This window comes from Pinus tabuliformis, chromosome 2_1, assembly GCF_031772625.1.
Source record: "Pinus tabuliformis cultivar Carrire ecotype Pingquan chromosome 2_1, CPIR1, whole genome shotgun sequence".
NCBI classification, from domain to species: Eukaryota; Viridiplantae; Streptophyta; class Pinopsida; order Pinales; family Pinaceae; genus Pinus; species Pinus tabuliformis.
The window spans coordinates 957,225,925-957,239,295 of record NC_142299.1 but is presented as its reverse complement, the minus strand read 5'-3'; the positions used below and the strand labels follow the sequence as shown (position 1 = coordinate 957,239,295).

The following is a 13,371-nucleotide window of genomic DNA, read 5'->3' as shown; positions in this document are numbered from 1 at the left end:
TGTGTTGAAGGATGGATTGTACTCTTTTTGTTGAAGACTAATCAGACTCTAGTAAACCAAGTCCCCAAATCTCAAAACTATATAAGATTGTGGGTTAGAAAAGAGTGTCCATGAGTGACATCTTGGTCGATCTCTTGAGAATGATTCTAGAAACACTCTCTTAAAAAGGGCCAAGGACCCATAGCCTTTAATGAGTCGACGTTGAAGTGCATGTTGCAAATTAAAGCTGAGTCCTATGAGTTACATTCATAGATAAGCATATGAGTTGGTGACCTATTTCTCCTCTCCTTTGAAAAAGAAATGGTGATCAAAGAGTATTTTCTTTTGTGTTGAATATCACAATCTTGGTTTTGTGTAGGTTGGCCATCAACTAATGAAGATCATAGAAAAGGGCCAAAACATCTAGTTGTCTCTGTAGTATGTTAGGGGATGAAGCTAGAATGTCCACATCTTCCATAAATATCAAGATAACAATCAAGACATGGAGTAAAAGGCAATCATCACCATCTTGGTTGTGCTTATCCAAGGAGGACTACAAATTGTCAATGTAGATCCCAAATATTGTTGGGGACAAGGCAAAACCTTGTTTTACCCCAATAGTACTTTGGATAAAGTTCGATAGTTTGTGTGCGAGCATAGATGACCCTTTCCACAATGGTCATGCAAAGGGTCTTGGAGTCATTAGAATACAACCCTTAGGGCATAGATTCAAAGGCTTTATGAAAGTCTACAAAACAACATTAAACTTTGAAGAGCAATGTTTGGATTTGTTAATGATGGCCTTGAGAGGAACATATTTGAGTGCACAGTCATGTGATGACTAAAATGCTATTTTTCCTCATTGCGTTGTGTAAAATACGAATTGAAAATTTTAGGGTACAAAATATGTGAAGAGCACCAACTACAGTGGCTATACTTGTAGGTAGAAAAGATGCCAAAAATGATACAAATACATCTATTTTTTTGTCTTTCTATTCTTAAAATTTTAAACAGTTAGCTTAGATATAGGGGTGACATCTATTTTTTTGAGAAATACTTCTTGTAGACTCTCTTTGGCTAAAAATGCCACACTATGAGGCATGCCCTATGTTGTACTTGTCAAAGTTGAGATTCCAATAATGATACAAATAAATCTATTTTTTTGTCTTTCTATTCTTAAAATTTTGAACAGAGTTAGAATAAATATAGGGGTGGCATCTATTTTTTTGAGAAAGTCTTCTTGTAGACTCTCTTTGGCTAAAGATGCCATAGTATGAGGCATGCCTCTATGTTGTCAAAGTTGACTAAGACTTTTGGGTCTTTGTGTTAATACAAGCTCAATCACCTTGTTGTTTGTTGCTAGATCACATCCATGTGGGCATATGATGGCATCTTTTTAAAGTATAATAGTTGATATCTTATGAAAACATAGAATTGCTTGGAAAGTCCATACAAATCAAGTTCAAAGGATTTGGAAACCTTTGCATTTTGAAGTTAGGGGCCTTAGAGGGTTGTAGGGAGGGACGTTGCAGATTACTTTATTTTTTATATCAGCCATGTCCTCATCAATGATGGTGTCAATGGTATGCAACTTTCTAGAGGAGACTTGTACCTGGAAAATGCTCAATATTAATTTCTTCTAAATATTTTTTGATGTATGTATTTAGTGCCACTTCATCATTATAGAGCTTGGGATGGTTTTGAATTTGACTATGTTTTTGCATAATGAATTAAATTCTCTACTAAGTTTAGTCTAGTGATGTACATTTTCATTGTGTGCCTTACGATATCAAGTAATATCTTGAAATGTATATTGAAAGGGTTGTAGGAAGGTTACATTGGACTTTGTTTTTATGGGCCATGTCAGTGTTGCTGTCAATACAATAAAACAAAGTGTTTTGTTTGGTGATCTAGCCTTTTTCTAAGGCAAGAATAAATAGAGGTAAAATTACCAACTACTATTCAATCAATGAAAAAATACAAGATTTTGAAATTCGTGCTGATCGAAACATGTTCTCAATGTCCCAAGCATATATATTTCACAAGATATGGCAGATAAGGGCAATGGACAGGTCCTGTGTGTGCCCTAGGTTCAAGACTATGTAAAGCTAGTGTTTTATTATTATGTTCGTACCATGGTGGGGTCATTTCAAGGAATGGGATTTTGACTTGATTCCCTTGGACCTGAAATTTTGCCCATGATGATGATTTGAAGTGAAGGGTGTGAGACAAATGGAGGGTGTGGACCTAATTTAATAACCAAGGGAAGCATCTAGGGCTCACTTTAGAGTTGTTGTTGTAAGGCATGGACCACAAAAAGTGGTCATTTAAGACCTCAAGATGGCTCCTGAAGTTTTTTTCCCTGAATTTTCCTACCTAATACTGTCTGTAAAAATGGTCCCGTGAGCTGAATCCTCCAATTTTTCCACTTTGAAAGCATCAAGATGGGTGGCAAATAATATAATGATCCAATCCATATCAGACATGGATAGGAGAGTTGTTGATGCAAGCCATATCTGCAGTATTGTAAAAAACCCACCATACAGATGCCCTCACAATATATAAAGAGTACACAGATCTATGATTGTTGAAGAATGCAAATATTTGGTTTACTGCTGCATTCATCAGGTGTAAGAGGGAGGAGGGTTGTGCTCCTTTACATTCTTGATTTACTCATTGAATACTGAGTTCTATGGTGAGGAGTGGCTCAAATTTCAATGCTTGGCCACACCTAGTTTCCCTCTCACATAGATGGGGAGATTTCATTGGGGAGGAAGATTTATTCAAAATGGATCTGAAACAAAAGCTGAATGATGGTAACAATGCGTACAAACAAGCAGACTAGCAGTCAAATGAAAATTGAGGTTTGTGAAAAAAGAAAGGACAATGCAAGCATTAAAAGGTCAAACAAAAGAAAAAGAAAAATAATTTTTTTCTGAGAAAAAGATGAAATAGATGAATACTGGGAATGGGAAGTGAAAAAATAAGGATGCTTGGCCTTCCATTTACCCCAGTGATGTTTATATCTTTTACCAATTCAACTCAACAATGGTCTTTTGACGGAGAAGAGAGGATCTAGAAGAGAAAGTTGGCTGTGTAAATTACTGAATGGATGAGAGCCATGAGACTGCATTGTAACCCTGCAATTGGTGATAATAAACACAGAGCAAGCCATTGGAATGCTTGTTTTCCTGTTTGTTTTTTTAGGGTAAAATTTGCGTCTTATGGTGTGTTTAAATTGCTGTGTGAATTCACTTTGTGTGCTCTAGTGATGTGGATTGATTCCATTCTGAGATAATGTGTGGTTCCCATTAAATTGAACGCAAGCAATGCTTTTTTATTTATTGGTTGAATTGCTAGGTGCGAGTAATGGTTCTTGATGCTGTGCATAGTAAGATACAGCCATCCGATGAATGTCCAGTGTGAATAAATTTGTTTGCAATATGCTCTGTTGATGTCAACTGCTGCCCACAGCTCTATCCATCCTTTAACCAACTTGTTGGGTTAATTTCCTGTGTATCAACATTTAATGTAGTTAGTTTGATGGACAGAATGGATGGTCTACTCGAGATCTCTCTTCTATGGGCCAAAAGAAATTGTTGGTGTCAAAATTATAGCTCATGGTCAATTGTCGCCATTGCCTGAGTGGGTTTCTAAATTCCCTGCTCTAAATTAGTGTTGCTGTTTCCTTGGCCATTGGCTCTGCTGGTAAGAGAATGTATGCTTTTTACACCATAGCTCATGGTCAATTGTTGCCATTGCCTGAGTGGGTTTCTAAATTCGCTACTCTAAATAAGTGTTGCTGTTTCCTTAGCCATTGGCTCTGCTGGTAAGAGAATGTATGCTCTGTTCAAACATTTCAACCAAACTGTGTAACCCCATCCACAGCGTCAAGATGTGGAGCTTCAGCCTTGAGCCATCCATTTTTGTTTTGATACAATTCTGAGATGGTATTGCTGTCATCTTATTGTCCTGTAAACTCATACTCTTCACTCTTACATCACTGTTCCTTATAAATAATTACCAATTGAAGCTGTATTATATATTGTGAAAAACAATTCACAGTTTGTAAGACTGCTCTAAGAAACTTTGGGAATAAATTGCATGAGATTACATGCTGTTACTGTCCTCATTAAGGACATTTAATCTGCTGCTGTGTGTTTGAAGATACACATATTTTAATGCAGGTATACTGTGACATCGTGAAAATTGTTTCTGTTCTTCATTTCTGCTGAAGTGATACATTTCTTACACTGTTGGATTGACAATGATGGGCAATTGGAACATTCTTCCTTGTACAACTGAAGAGAAATAAGCCTTTTTCTGTTGGAGTGTTGGGAAAAAGGTGCTGTCTCAAATGTGGGTGTAAACAGCATTGGTCATTGGATTGCGGGGATAGTTAATTGATGGTAACGTTCATTCTACATTGTTGTATTGATTCCTATCTAATTAAACTTCTGATCGTTTACCCACAATGTTTTAAGCTCCATTAATATGGTGTTGAAAATGTGAATGAAGTGACCAGCTTCTCATTAATTGTTTGATTTATGAATGGTCGTTATGGCTGGCAGGCATAACACTTGAGGAGTTATCCATATATTACATGTGGGTGGTTGAATTATAGTGCTTGACAGATTCTGCACAAACAAATTTGGAGTGTGTGCCATTCAGTTGGCAATTGAGATCAAAGCACAATTGGAAATTGTTCGTTTCATATCCAAAGGCCAATGTGTAGTGATATGTGAGATAGCTGTAGTGTGAAGCTACAGGCGTGTCCATACATATTGGATATTTGTGAATGCACTCTACTCGAAAGCACATTGGCCTTGGCATTATAAACAAAGTCACTAGAATCAGAATTGAATGTGTTAAGAACCATGTTGATGATTTCGCCTTGGCCTTCTGCATAGCACCTATGTGGACGAGTTGAATTTAATAACAACATATAAACTTGAACATGGAATCTTGAGTGTTATTTCATTGTTGGCTACTAAGTCACATGGTTTGTGTTCGAGTTTGGGTTTGGCAATGATTAGGTTTGGTTTGAGTTTGAATTTTTTGATGAGATTTGCCATTAGGTTTATATATATATACATTTTCTATGTATATAAAAATATTAACTTTAAAATGAAATATGACGTAAAATAATAAGAAATAACATCAATAAACATAGAAATGCTCTCATGGATTTGCAAACTACAAGGATAGATTACAAACTTGAGCTATGACATGAGGTTACAAGCTTGAGCTATGGATATTGTCAATGGGCAATGGCCGTGAGGTTTAATGAGGTTCACTGAACCTCAATTTTTTTTAGGTTTGCCAAGTTTCAAACCTCAAGGTTGAAGTTGGACGAATCTAGTGACATAGGTTAGATGATTGTTTTGTGTGCAGAGTACATTGAGAAGAGAAGACTTGGAGTCAATTTTAAAGGACATATCTTTCCATATCTTTGAGAGTGGAGATCTAATTTCTAAGTCACATGGGTAAGGTTCGAGTTCGACAATAATTAGGTTTGGTTCGAGTTTAAATTTTTTGATGAGGTTTCGGATGCAGTTTGCTATTATTTCTGTCTCTGTCTCTGTCTCTCTCTCTCTCTATATATATATATATATTACCCTTAAAATGAAATACAATACAGAATAATAAGAAATCAATGCCAATAGACATAAAATAATGCTATCACAGACTTGGAAACCACAATGATAGATTACAAGTTTGAATTGTGACATGAAGTTATCAGTTTTGAGCTATATGGACTTGGTCAATGGCTGAGACAGTTAAATGAGGTTTGCCAAACCTCAATTTTTTTTCAGGTTCACCAAATTTTGAACCTTAAGGATGACGTTCAAGGAACCTTGTGACATAGCCTAATTTCATTTTTTGCAAATTATTTGTGTTAGTGAGGCGTGTGGGATACAGGACCTGTGTTTATGGATCAATGATCTCATTGAGTATAGGATATATTGAGATAAAGTCATATTTGATGTGTTGGAGGTGAGATTGATAGAGTTTTCCATTTGCATTGGGAGATATGGAGGCTATGATGTGATCAGACAAGGGGTATAAAAACCCCTATAATTTGTTGGGCAAGGAGGCTATGATGTGATCAGACATGGGGCATAAAAACCCCTATAATTTGTTGGGCAAGGAGGCTATGATGAGATCAGACATGGGGTATAAAAACCCCTATAATTTGTTGGGCAACATAGGGCACTATGTACTATCTTACAATCGATGGCCATGGGGCTATTCTCTCGAGTCTCAAGTTAAAACATCCTGTTGTAACAAGAAGAATTGGAGCACATACAGAAATGTGTAGACTTTGAGAAGGACAAAGCTGAGCAGTCTTAGAGCAGGGGCATTGGTGTATGCCTAGGTTATTAGGTTTCAGATCTGAACATGGATCCACTAGAATATATATACTACATGGAGGCTGAAACCTATTCCGATTTGGACAACTATGTAAGAACCATTGGAATAATACATAGTTGCAAGCAACATGACTGAAATTGATACAATGGGTTGAAGACAAAGAATCATGGGCTGCCCAAAAATCGACAGGGTAGCTTGCACTTACATTGAGGGAAGTGATTGTTCTCACCAGGTCAAAATTAGTGGGTTGTACATAATTAGATTAGGGATAACGGATGTCTGCATTGTCATGGACGGATCATCCAAATTTGTATCTGATCCGGGAATATGTGGATCTAGCCTTGGTGGACGTCTGCATTGTCATTGATGGATCATCCAAATTTGTTTCTGATCTGGGGATCTGTTGATCTAGCCGTGGGCCTGACTGATCCAGCAACATAGATGTATCTGCACACCAACCTATGTCCCATAACATAGGTTGGTAATGTGACTATAAAACAATGAGCAACATAGTTGTGAGAACATCAAATAGGAAGTTTCCAAAAAATCGTGAGTGAGGTAGTTTCTTTAATGAAAAAATCGGTGATTTTATTGAAAAAATCAGGGATAAAATCAAGAATTTTCCCAAAAAATCACGAGTGAGGTAGTTTCTTTAACATTTTATTTATTTATTTTTCTTTATTAATTGTTTGTTTGTTTCCTTGTTATCTGTTTTTAAAATTTGCCAACTTTTTGTTGACTTTTTCAAAACCTATGGACTTCAACGACTTTTTCAATTTCTAGACCCATGTTGATTTAATTTTGAGTTTGACTTTTTCCACATTGGTTTGAGGACCTCTCAAGGACACACCATCGCAGTTCTAGACCAAATTTCACCAATTTTGGATGGCTACAATTGATTTGGTGTGATGCCTTAGGAGACACTAAGGTTAGGGCTTAGAAAAGGAGAAAGGGAGGTGAAAATGATTTTTGTTTTGGTGATCACCTAGGACTAGACTAGTGCCTAGTCTATTGGGAGAATGGAGTCAACGAGATTTCAATATTTAGATTTTCTTTTACCAAGACGAAGATAAGATTTTCCAAACATCAAAATGCATAAAAAATATCCAATTCCTCCTTCAATAGCTATAGCGAAATTCTCAAGAAGAGATAAAGATCCAAATCTAAGTGATATATACATATACATATACATATACATATACATATACATATACATATATATATATATATATATATATATATATATATATATATATATATATCATCCTCTAAGGGGTTTGATTTGCCTAATTAGGCCTAATGATGCCCCAACTAATAAAATAATGTGCAAAAATAACATTTCTTGGTGACAAGCCCACCAAGATAGCTCCATAATACAACAATAAGCCTCTTAAGAGGGAAAAATGATAGATATAATAGGTCGAAGGGCCATTGAAGAGGCTTAATGGAGTCCAATATGTGCCAAAGTGAATGGATGGGCTCCAAACATAGTGATAAAGGGGGTGGCCTCTTGATATCCAAGCAGATGACCTGTGGTGCCTACAAGTGGTTGCGGGGGCACACAACAACCTCATGGGTCTCCAAATGGATCGAACAAGCTTGTATCCCATCTATAAGGGCTAGAAGAATGATGCAAACCCCCCCTGTCTCCCATGGTGAGAAACATACTCATCTGGGCCCTGGATCAACTACCAAGTGTGTGGTGTGACTTGTGAGAGTGTAGTCATTTGGGCAAGGTGGTCTAGGTGCATCATTATCGTCAAAAAATTGGAACATGAGCAATCAATTAGTGGAATTGAAGGACCCCATGATGTGGCAATATGCTCTCTGCTATGATGAAGGCCCATGGCTCCCTCCGCTCAAGCTACAAATGCCAATATGACCCTCTGGAGGGCTTGGACCCCGTATAGGGAGACCAAGCCCACGATGAAGACCCACCTGCAATCCTGTATAAGATCCAATGCGTCCCCTCACCTTCCAGTACAACAAATCATTAGTGCAATTGAGTAAATAAGCTTACAAATCATGGAACCAAGTGGACATTTCACAGTGGCATGCCCTTCCATAATGGGCTTTAGAACGTACAAGTGTCTCAAAGTTTAAGTAGAAGGTTAACCAAGGACCTTATTAGGTGGTTTCAACCTCCAAGGGGAGTGACATGTCCATGGTACATCCATCAAATGGCAGGTGGCATGTGATATAATGATGGAACAGAGTGGGGCATCAGGGGAATGCTCCAAGCCATATGCGATCGTACAAGGGTAGCTGTAATTAGGGAAGCCCACACTTGGGTAGGAGGGAGCAATCGTGGTACATGAGTTACATCGACCTTTGTTTTTCGACCCTTCTTCATACACCTTTTGCTTTTTTATTGATTTTTTTTTCTTTTTGTAACTGCTTGGGGCTTCAGGGAGAGCATGATGTGTGAGATATAGCAGTGAATACCCCCTTAAAGGGTGGCTCATCACCCACCGGGGGTTGGGACAATCATGAGTTCTTTAATGATATAAGGGGCCCTAGGAACCAGGGTGATGGCGATAAGGATAGGGGTAGAGCTCATGTTTGGCTATTGCCCACGTGATAAATTTGTATGTCTCGGCCAATTTTTGCATTTTGTGGTACATTTCTTGTTGAGAGGCCAAATTATGCTTTGTCGTTTCTTTTTAGTTGCATCAACCTTTGGGTCCTCATCCCAAGCCTGATTTTAAGTGTGGACAAGGGAGGGGTTGTAACTCCTTGTGGACCCAATGGACAAATGTGGACCTAGATGGGAAATATGGTGAAAGGGGTGATAAGGAGTGAAATGGAATGATGTATATGGTGATGTGAAGCGGGACCACGAAACCAAAATCGGGGTTTTCCATGTAGTGTGATCCCTAAAGCTAGTAGCCGACAAATGAGATCCCATAGGGATAGGACACAAGATTAACCATCAAATTGGACCGAGGAGACAAGAGTACAAACCACGCCCACTCTTTCAGCAAAATTCTCCGACTAATCCATGCCCAAAGTTTCCATGATAAGTAAGCGAAAATACCCAACTACACAATGAAAAGCCATACCTTCAGGATTGGAAGGCCCACCTTCAACCATACGATCATACAGATGGGCGAGGGATCATATGGCTGGCTCAGGTGGCGGAGATAGTGGCACATTGAGCTATTTGCTGGTTGGCTGCAAGGGGCTGCCCGCTGAGGAGCATCTAGGAGAAAAATTCTCCTATGGGTGTCACCCATGGGTGGTGGGTGTCACAAGCAGTTATTAAATATGCATTTTGCTGATGACTCTATTATTATTCTGAAATTATTTCCTGATATCAAAAGTACAATGCATTGCATCGGAATTTTTTCAACAGCTGCAGGAGCTGTCATGAGTGAGGAGGAGGACCTCATCATAGGTCAAGGAGTTTGCCTGTTTGGCTTAATAGGAATTGAACATTCACTGTGCTAGGACTGATTGTGCAGTATATAGTAATCCCTTTTGGCTTTGACATGCCTATCAAAACCCTTTAGACCACTTAAGGCATCTGTCTTGCAGACTGATTCACCATCACAAATATAATTCTGATTGTAAGTATTGTTTTCCACTTAACTTTTTTCTTCTTGTATCTGGTAACTGTAGCTAGAAGTGCCCTTTTAGTGCTTTCTTTGGGGGAAGTGGGACCTGTGCAAAGGGCCTGTTGTGTGGATCTAGGAACTTTGCTAAAAAAAGGATAAGGACTTGGCATGGCTGTTACATGTGCCAGGTTACTGTTCTTGCAGCCAAATGGATTGTGAGGACTATTTGTAATAGATTGAATCTCAATAGCTCATATGTATGGTGTGAAGAACCTAGATGTGCTATATGTATTGCATTGATGGAAGACTTTAGGTTCTGTTTCTGTCTTTTTCACATTTCCAGGAAATATATTAAAAGAAAATAAAAAAATACTACTATGCACTTTACTATGTATGCATTTACCATGTAAATAAAAAAATATTACTCTGTAATAAAACAAGTATTACTATGTATACATTTTATGATGCACTTTTGTTTCTTTATGTATAAAATTTTCCTGCCATTTATACTTGTGGGAATTCTATTTAAACTATTTCACAATGATCAGAAACAAACAATTAAACAGAAATCGTGGAAAAGTTCTTTCCGGAAATAGATTACTAGTTCTGATTCTGAATTAACAAGCAATAAAATGTATTTCATAACAATGTGAAATATTTAATAGAATCTCATAATTTTGTTTTCTATTCAACCCTTTTAAGGAAAGTTGGTTGCGGTCTTACTTGGCAAGGATTGCTACTTCTCTGTCTTACTGTAGAAGGCTTGGTCATGCTTTATTTTACCTGAGCTTGATTTGTCTTGTCTGTGGTGTTCCTGATTCATCGTGAAAGGTCAACTCTTTGTTCAGAGCAGGCATTAGAAGAAGACAGCCAGCGACTGAACGGCAAGGTGAAGTTTTAGTGTAGAGTGTCTGACTCCCTTGTTCTCCCTGAAAGTAAAGGGACTGGATTGTGAATGATCCTAGAAGGAGAAATCCAGGACCACCAATGAAAACCTTAATTCTTTATCTGTTTTCAATGCTCTGGAACCATGAATCATGATATTGCTACTGTCTTCATAGTTATTTCTTGTCATCTTTAAAGTAATTGTATACCATATGTAAAGTTTTGCTATATATGAGGATGGTGGGGGATAGTTTTTTTCTTTATTTCATCTAGAAATCTTTCGCAAATGACAGTGCGCTGTTGTTATTATGTAACTTCAATTACTCAGACAATCCTTAAATGCTGAACTGCGTATAAGTGCAAAGATTATTTGTTTTGCTTTTGAAAAGAAATCTGATTTTCTTCTCTTGTTGCCAGGGAAAACTCTAAATTTTCTGCAAAAGCTTTTGACTTGTCAGATTTGGCTGCTTCTCCGTTGTCTACAGTACAAGGAAAGTTACAGAACAACAGAAGAACCTCTCATGGTAAGTTCATTGCCTCACAAGATTGATATTAGAAATGAGGACTGTGCAGTCTAAGAAAAACTGCCTCTAATTAACAAGTTGTCTATATTGTCCATCCAGAAGCTGGAGAATGCATTGCAGAAAATGCTAGTGGCAATCTTGCAGTGAAGCCATCAGAAAGTGCTTTCCAACGTAAAGAAAATTTACCCATTTCAAATGTTAGTAAGACTTCTGCTTTCAGTGATGCTGACACAAGGAATGATGGAGCAAAATCCTTTCTAAATACATTAAAGAATTCAAAGAAACCAGAAGCAGAAAAAGAGAAGAGTAAAGTTGATTCATCTGCGTATTTAGATTCTGATAGTCAAGGATCAAAAAGTACAAAAAAGAAGGGCAAGAAAGGAAGGCAGATAGACCCTTCTTTGCTTGGATTTAAGGTTACAAGTAATCGCATCAATATGGGGGAGATTCAACACCCTGATGATTAAATTCCTATAGTTGATTTGTATTTTTAGAGTGGTTATTATAATCCAAGGTAAATATGCCATCATTGATTTTGTTTTTAAATGGGTCTTTTTTAAAATCTTTGTATGGGTTCTTTTGCAGTGTTTCCCTCTTTTTTTTCTTCACTTATGATGAAAGTTGAGTGATTAGAGTTGTTATCGAATGAATTTTCATTTGTTGTATCCAGTAATTGTTTCATGTCATTTTACATTGTTTTAGTGGAGACTAGAATGTCTACCTTTTGTTTGAGGTGCAATTCTATTGTCTGTTGGTCTGTTGCTCTACTAACAAATTAAAGGCATTTATGCTCTCACAATACCTCTTTGTGCATGACCATGTTAAAGTTTGCCACTGTGATCATGTTTTTAAGTAGGATTTGATTTCTGTAAGTGGTTGAGTTGGTACTACTGGAAAAATGTTATAAATTAATTAGAGTCTCGTCCCATGGCTTTTGTTAATCTTAGTACCTTTTGTTGTCAATTTATGGGACCTGTCTATCTGTTTAATGGAAGAAAGTTTTCTGATGCACCATTCTTGTTTACGTGTTAGTGGTCGATAATTGGTTGATGATGACTGTCTAGAGAAAATGATGAGTCTCATTATGCAGTGATTCCATCAGTTTCTGTTTAGATGTTGTGATGGAATATCTAACATCAATGCCACCCACCCTGGAATTTTTACCTGGCCACATCTTCATCTAGTTCAATGTGCAATTTTCTGGTTACTTACCTAATGTGTTGAGATAATGGGAAAAGTAAAATAATACGTCCACATGGGCTTTACACTAGAAACCTACATATTGCCTAGGCATACTTTACAGAGTAAGAGACAACAAGATCTATGACATTGAAATTACAGACATCCCCAAAGAGGACCAAGTCAACATACTTTGAGCAATTCTGCACCCAAAACTTCGATCCTGAACTGCAATACTGCAAGAAGTGAAACAGAGATTGCCTGGCTTGGCTTAGAGTCCTGTCTTATTGGAATGATTTAAACACGAGGGTGGCTATCAAAACTTGTTCTGCTTAAGACTTCAGGAAATGCTAGATTGTTGAACAAGGAATAAAATGCTATGCAAATCGCAACTGCAAAACTGTGGAGTGCCATTTTCTTCAACCTATCTCACACCTTAGCACAGGGGGAGTGGAGAATGCCTCAAAAGAAAAACGTCCATGACAAAGCAGGCTGGAAGGAAATGTATGATTCTCACAGGGAACATCTGTTGGAGGAACCAGGCAGCTTCTGACTGCCAAAAACACGCCTTAATGAAACATAACTGCCCAAAGCTTCTTTGCAAGTATTGGCTTGACTGACATTGTCATCGAAAGAGGACATCAACAATACTCTTTATATGCAAAATCTGCAAGGCAACCAAATAGTCACAGGGACATACAAGGTGTTAGCTGCATACTCATATCTGCCATTTTGTCTGAAACCCTGATAATCAGAGGTGTATATCAGTGCAACCTGTTGCTAGCTTGCCATCTCCAGGGGGTATCCCCCTCTGCCTTTGAAGCCCGCAACTAGTGCTTAACTTGCCTACAGATAATTATAGGTCGTTATTG

The 13,371-nt window shown here is 37.7% G+C and overlaps 1 protein-coding gene across 1 annotated transcript in view; it reads left to right on the top strand.

The window, feature by feature from the left end:
• Nucleotides 1–13,371, top strand: part of LOC149203819 (uncharacterized) — a 49,931-nt gene that overhangs the window by 16,400 nt on the left and 20,160 nt on the right. The window contains 2 exon segments of the mRNA XM_089403574.1: nt 11,214–11,320; nt 11,420–11,834. Coding sequence (XP_089259700.1) covers nt 11,214–11,320; nt 11,420–11,787 — 475 coding nt within the window. The 3' untranslated portion in view covers nt 11,788–11,834.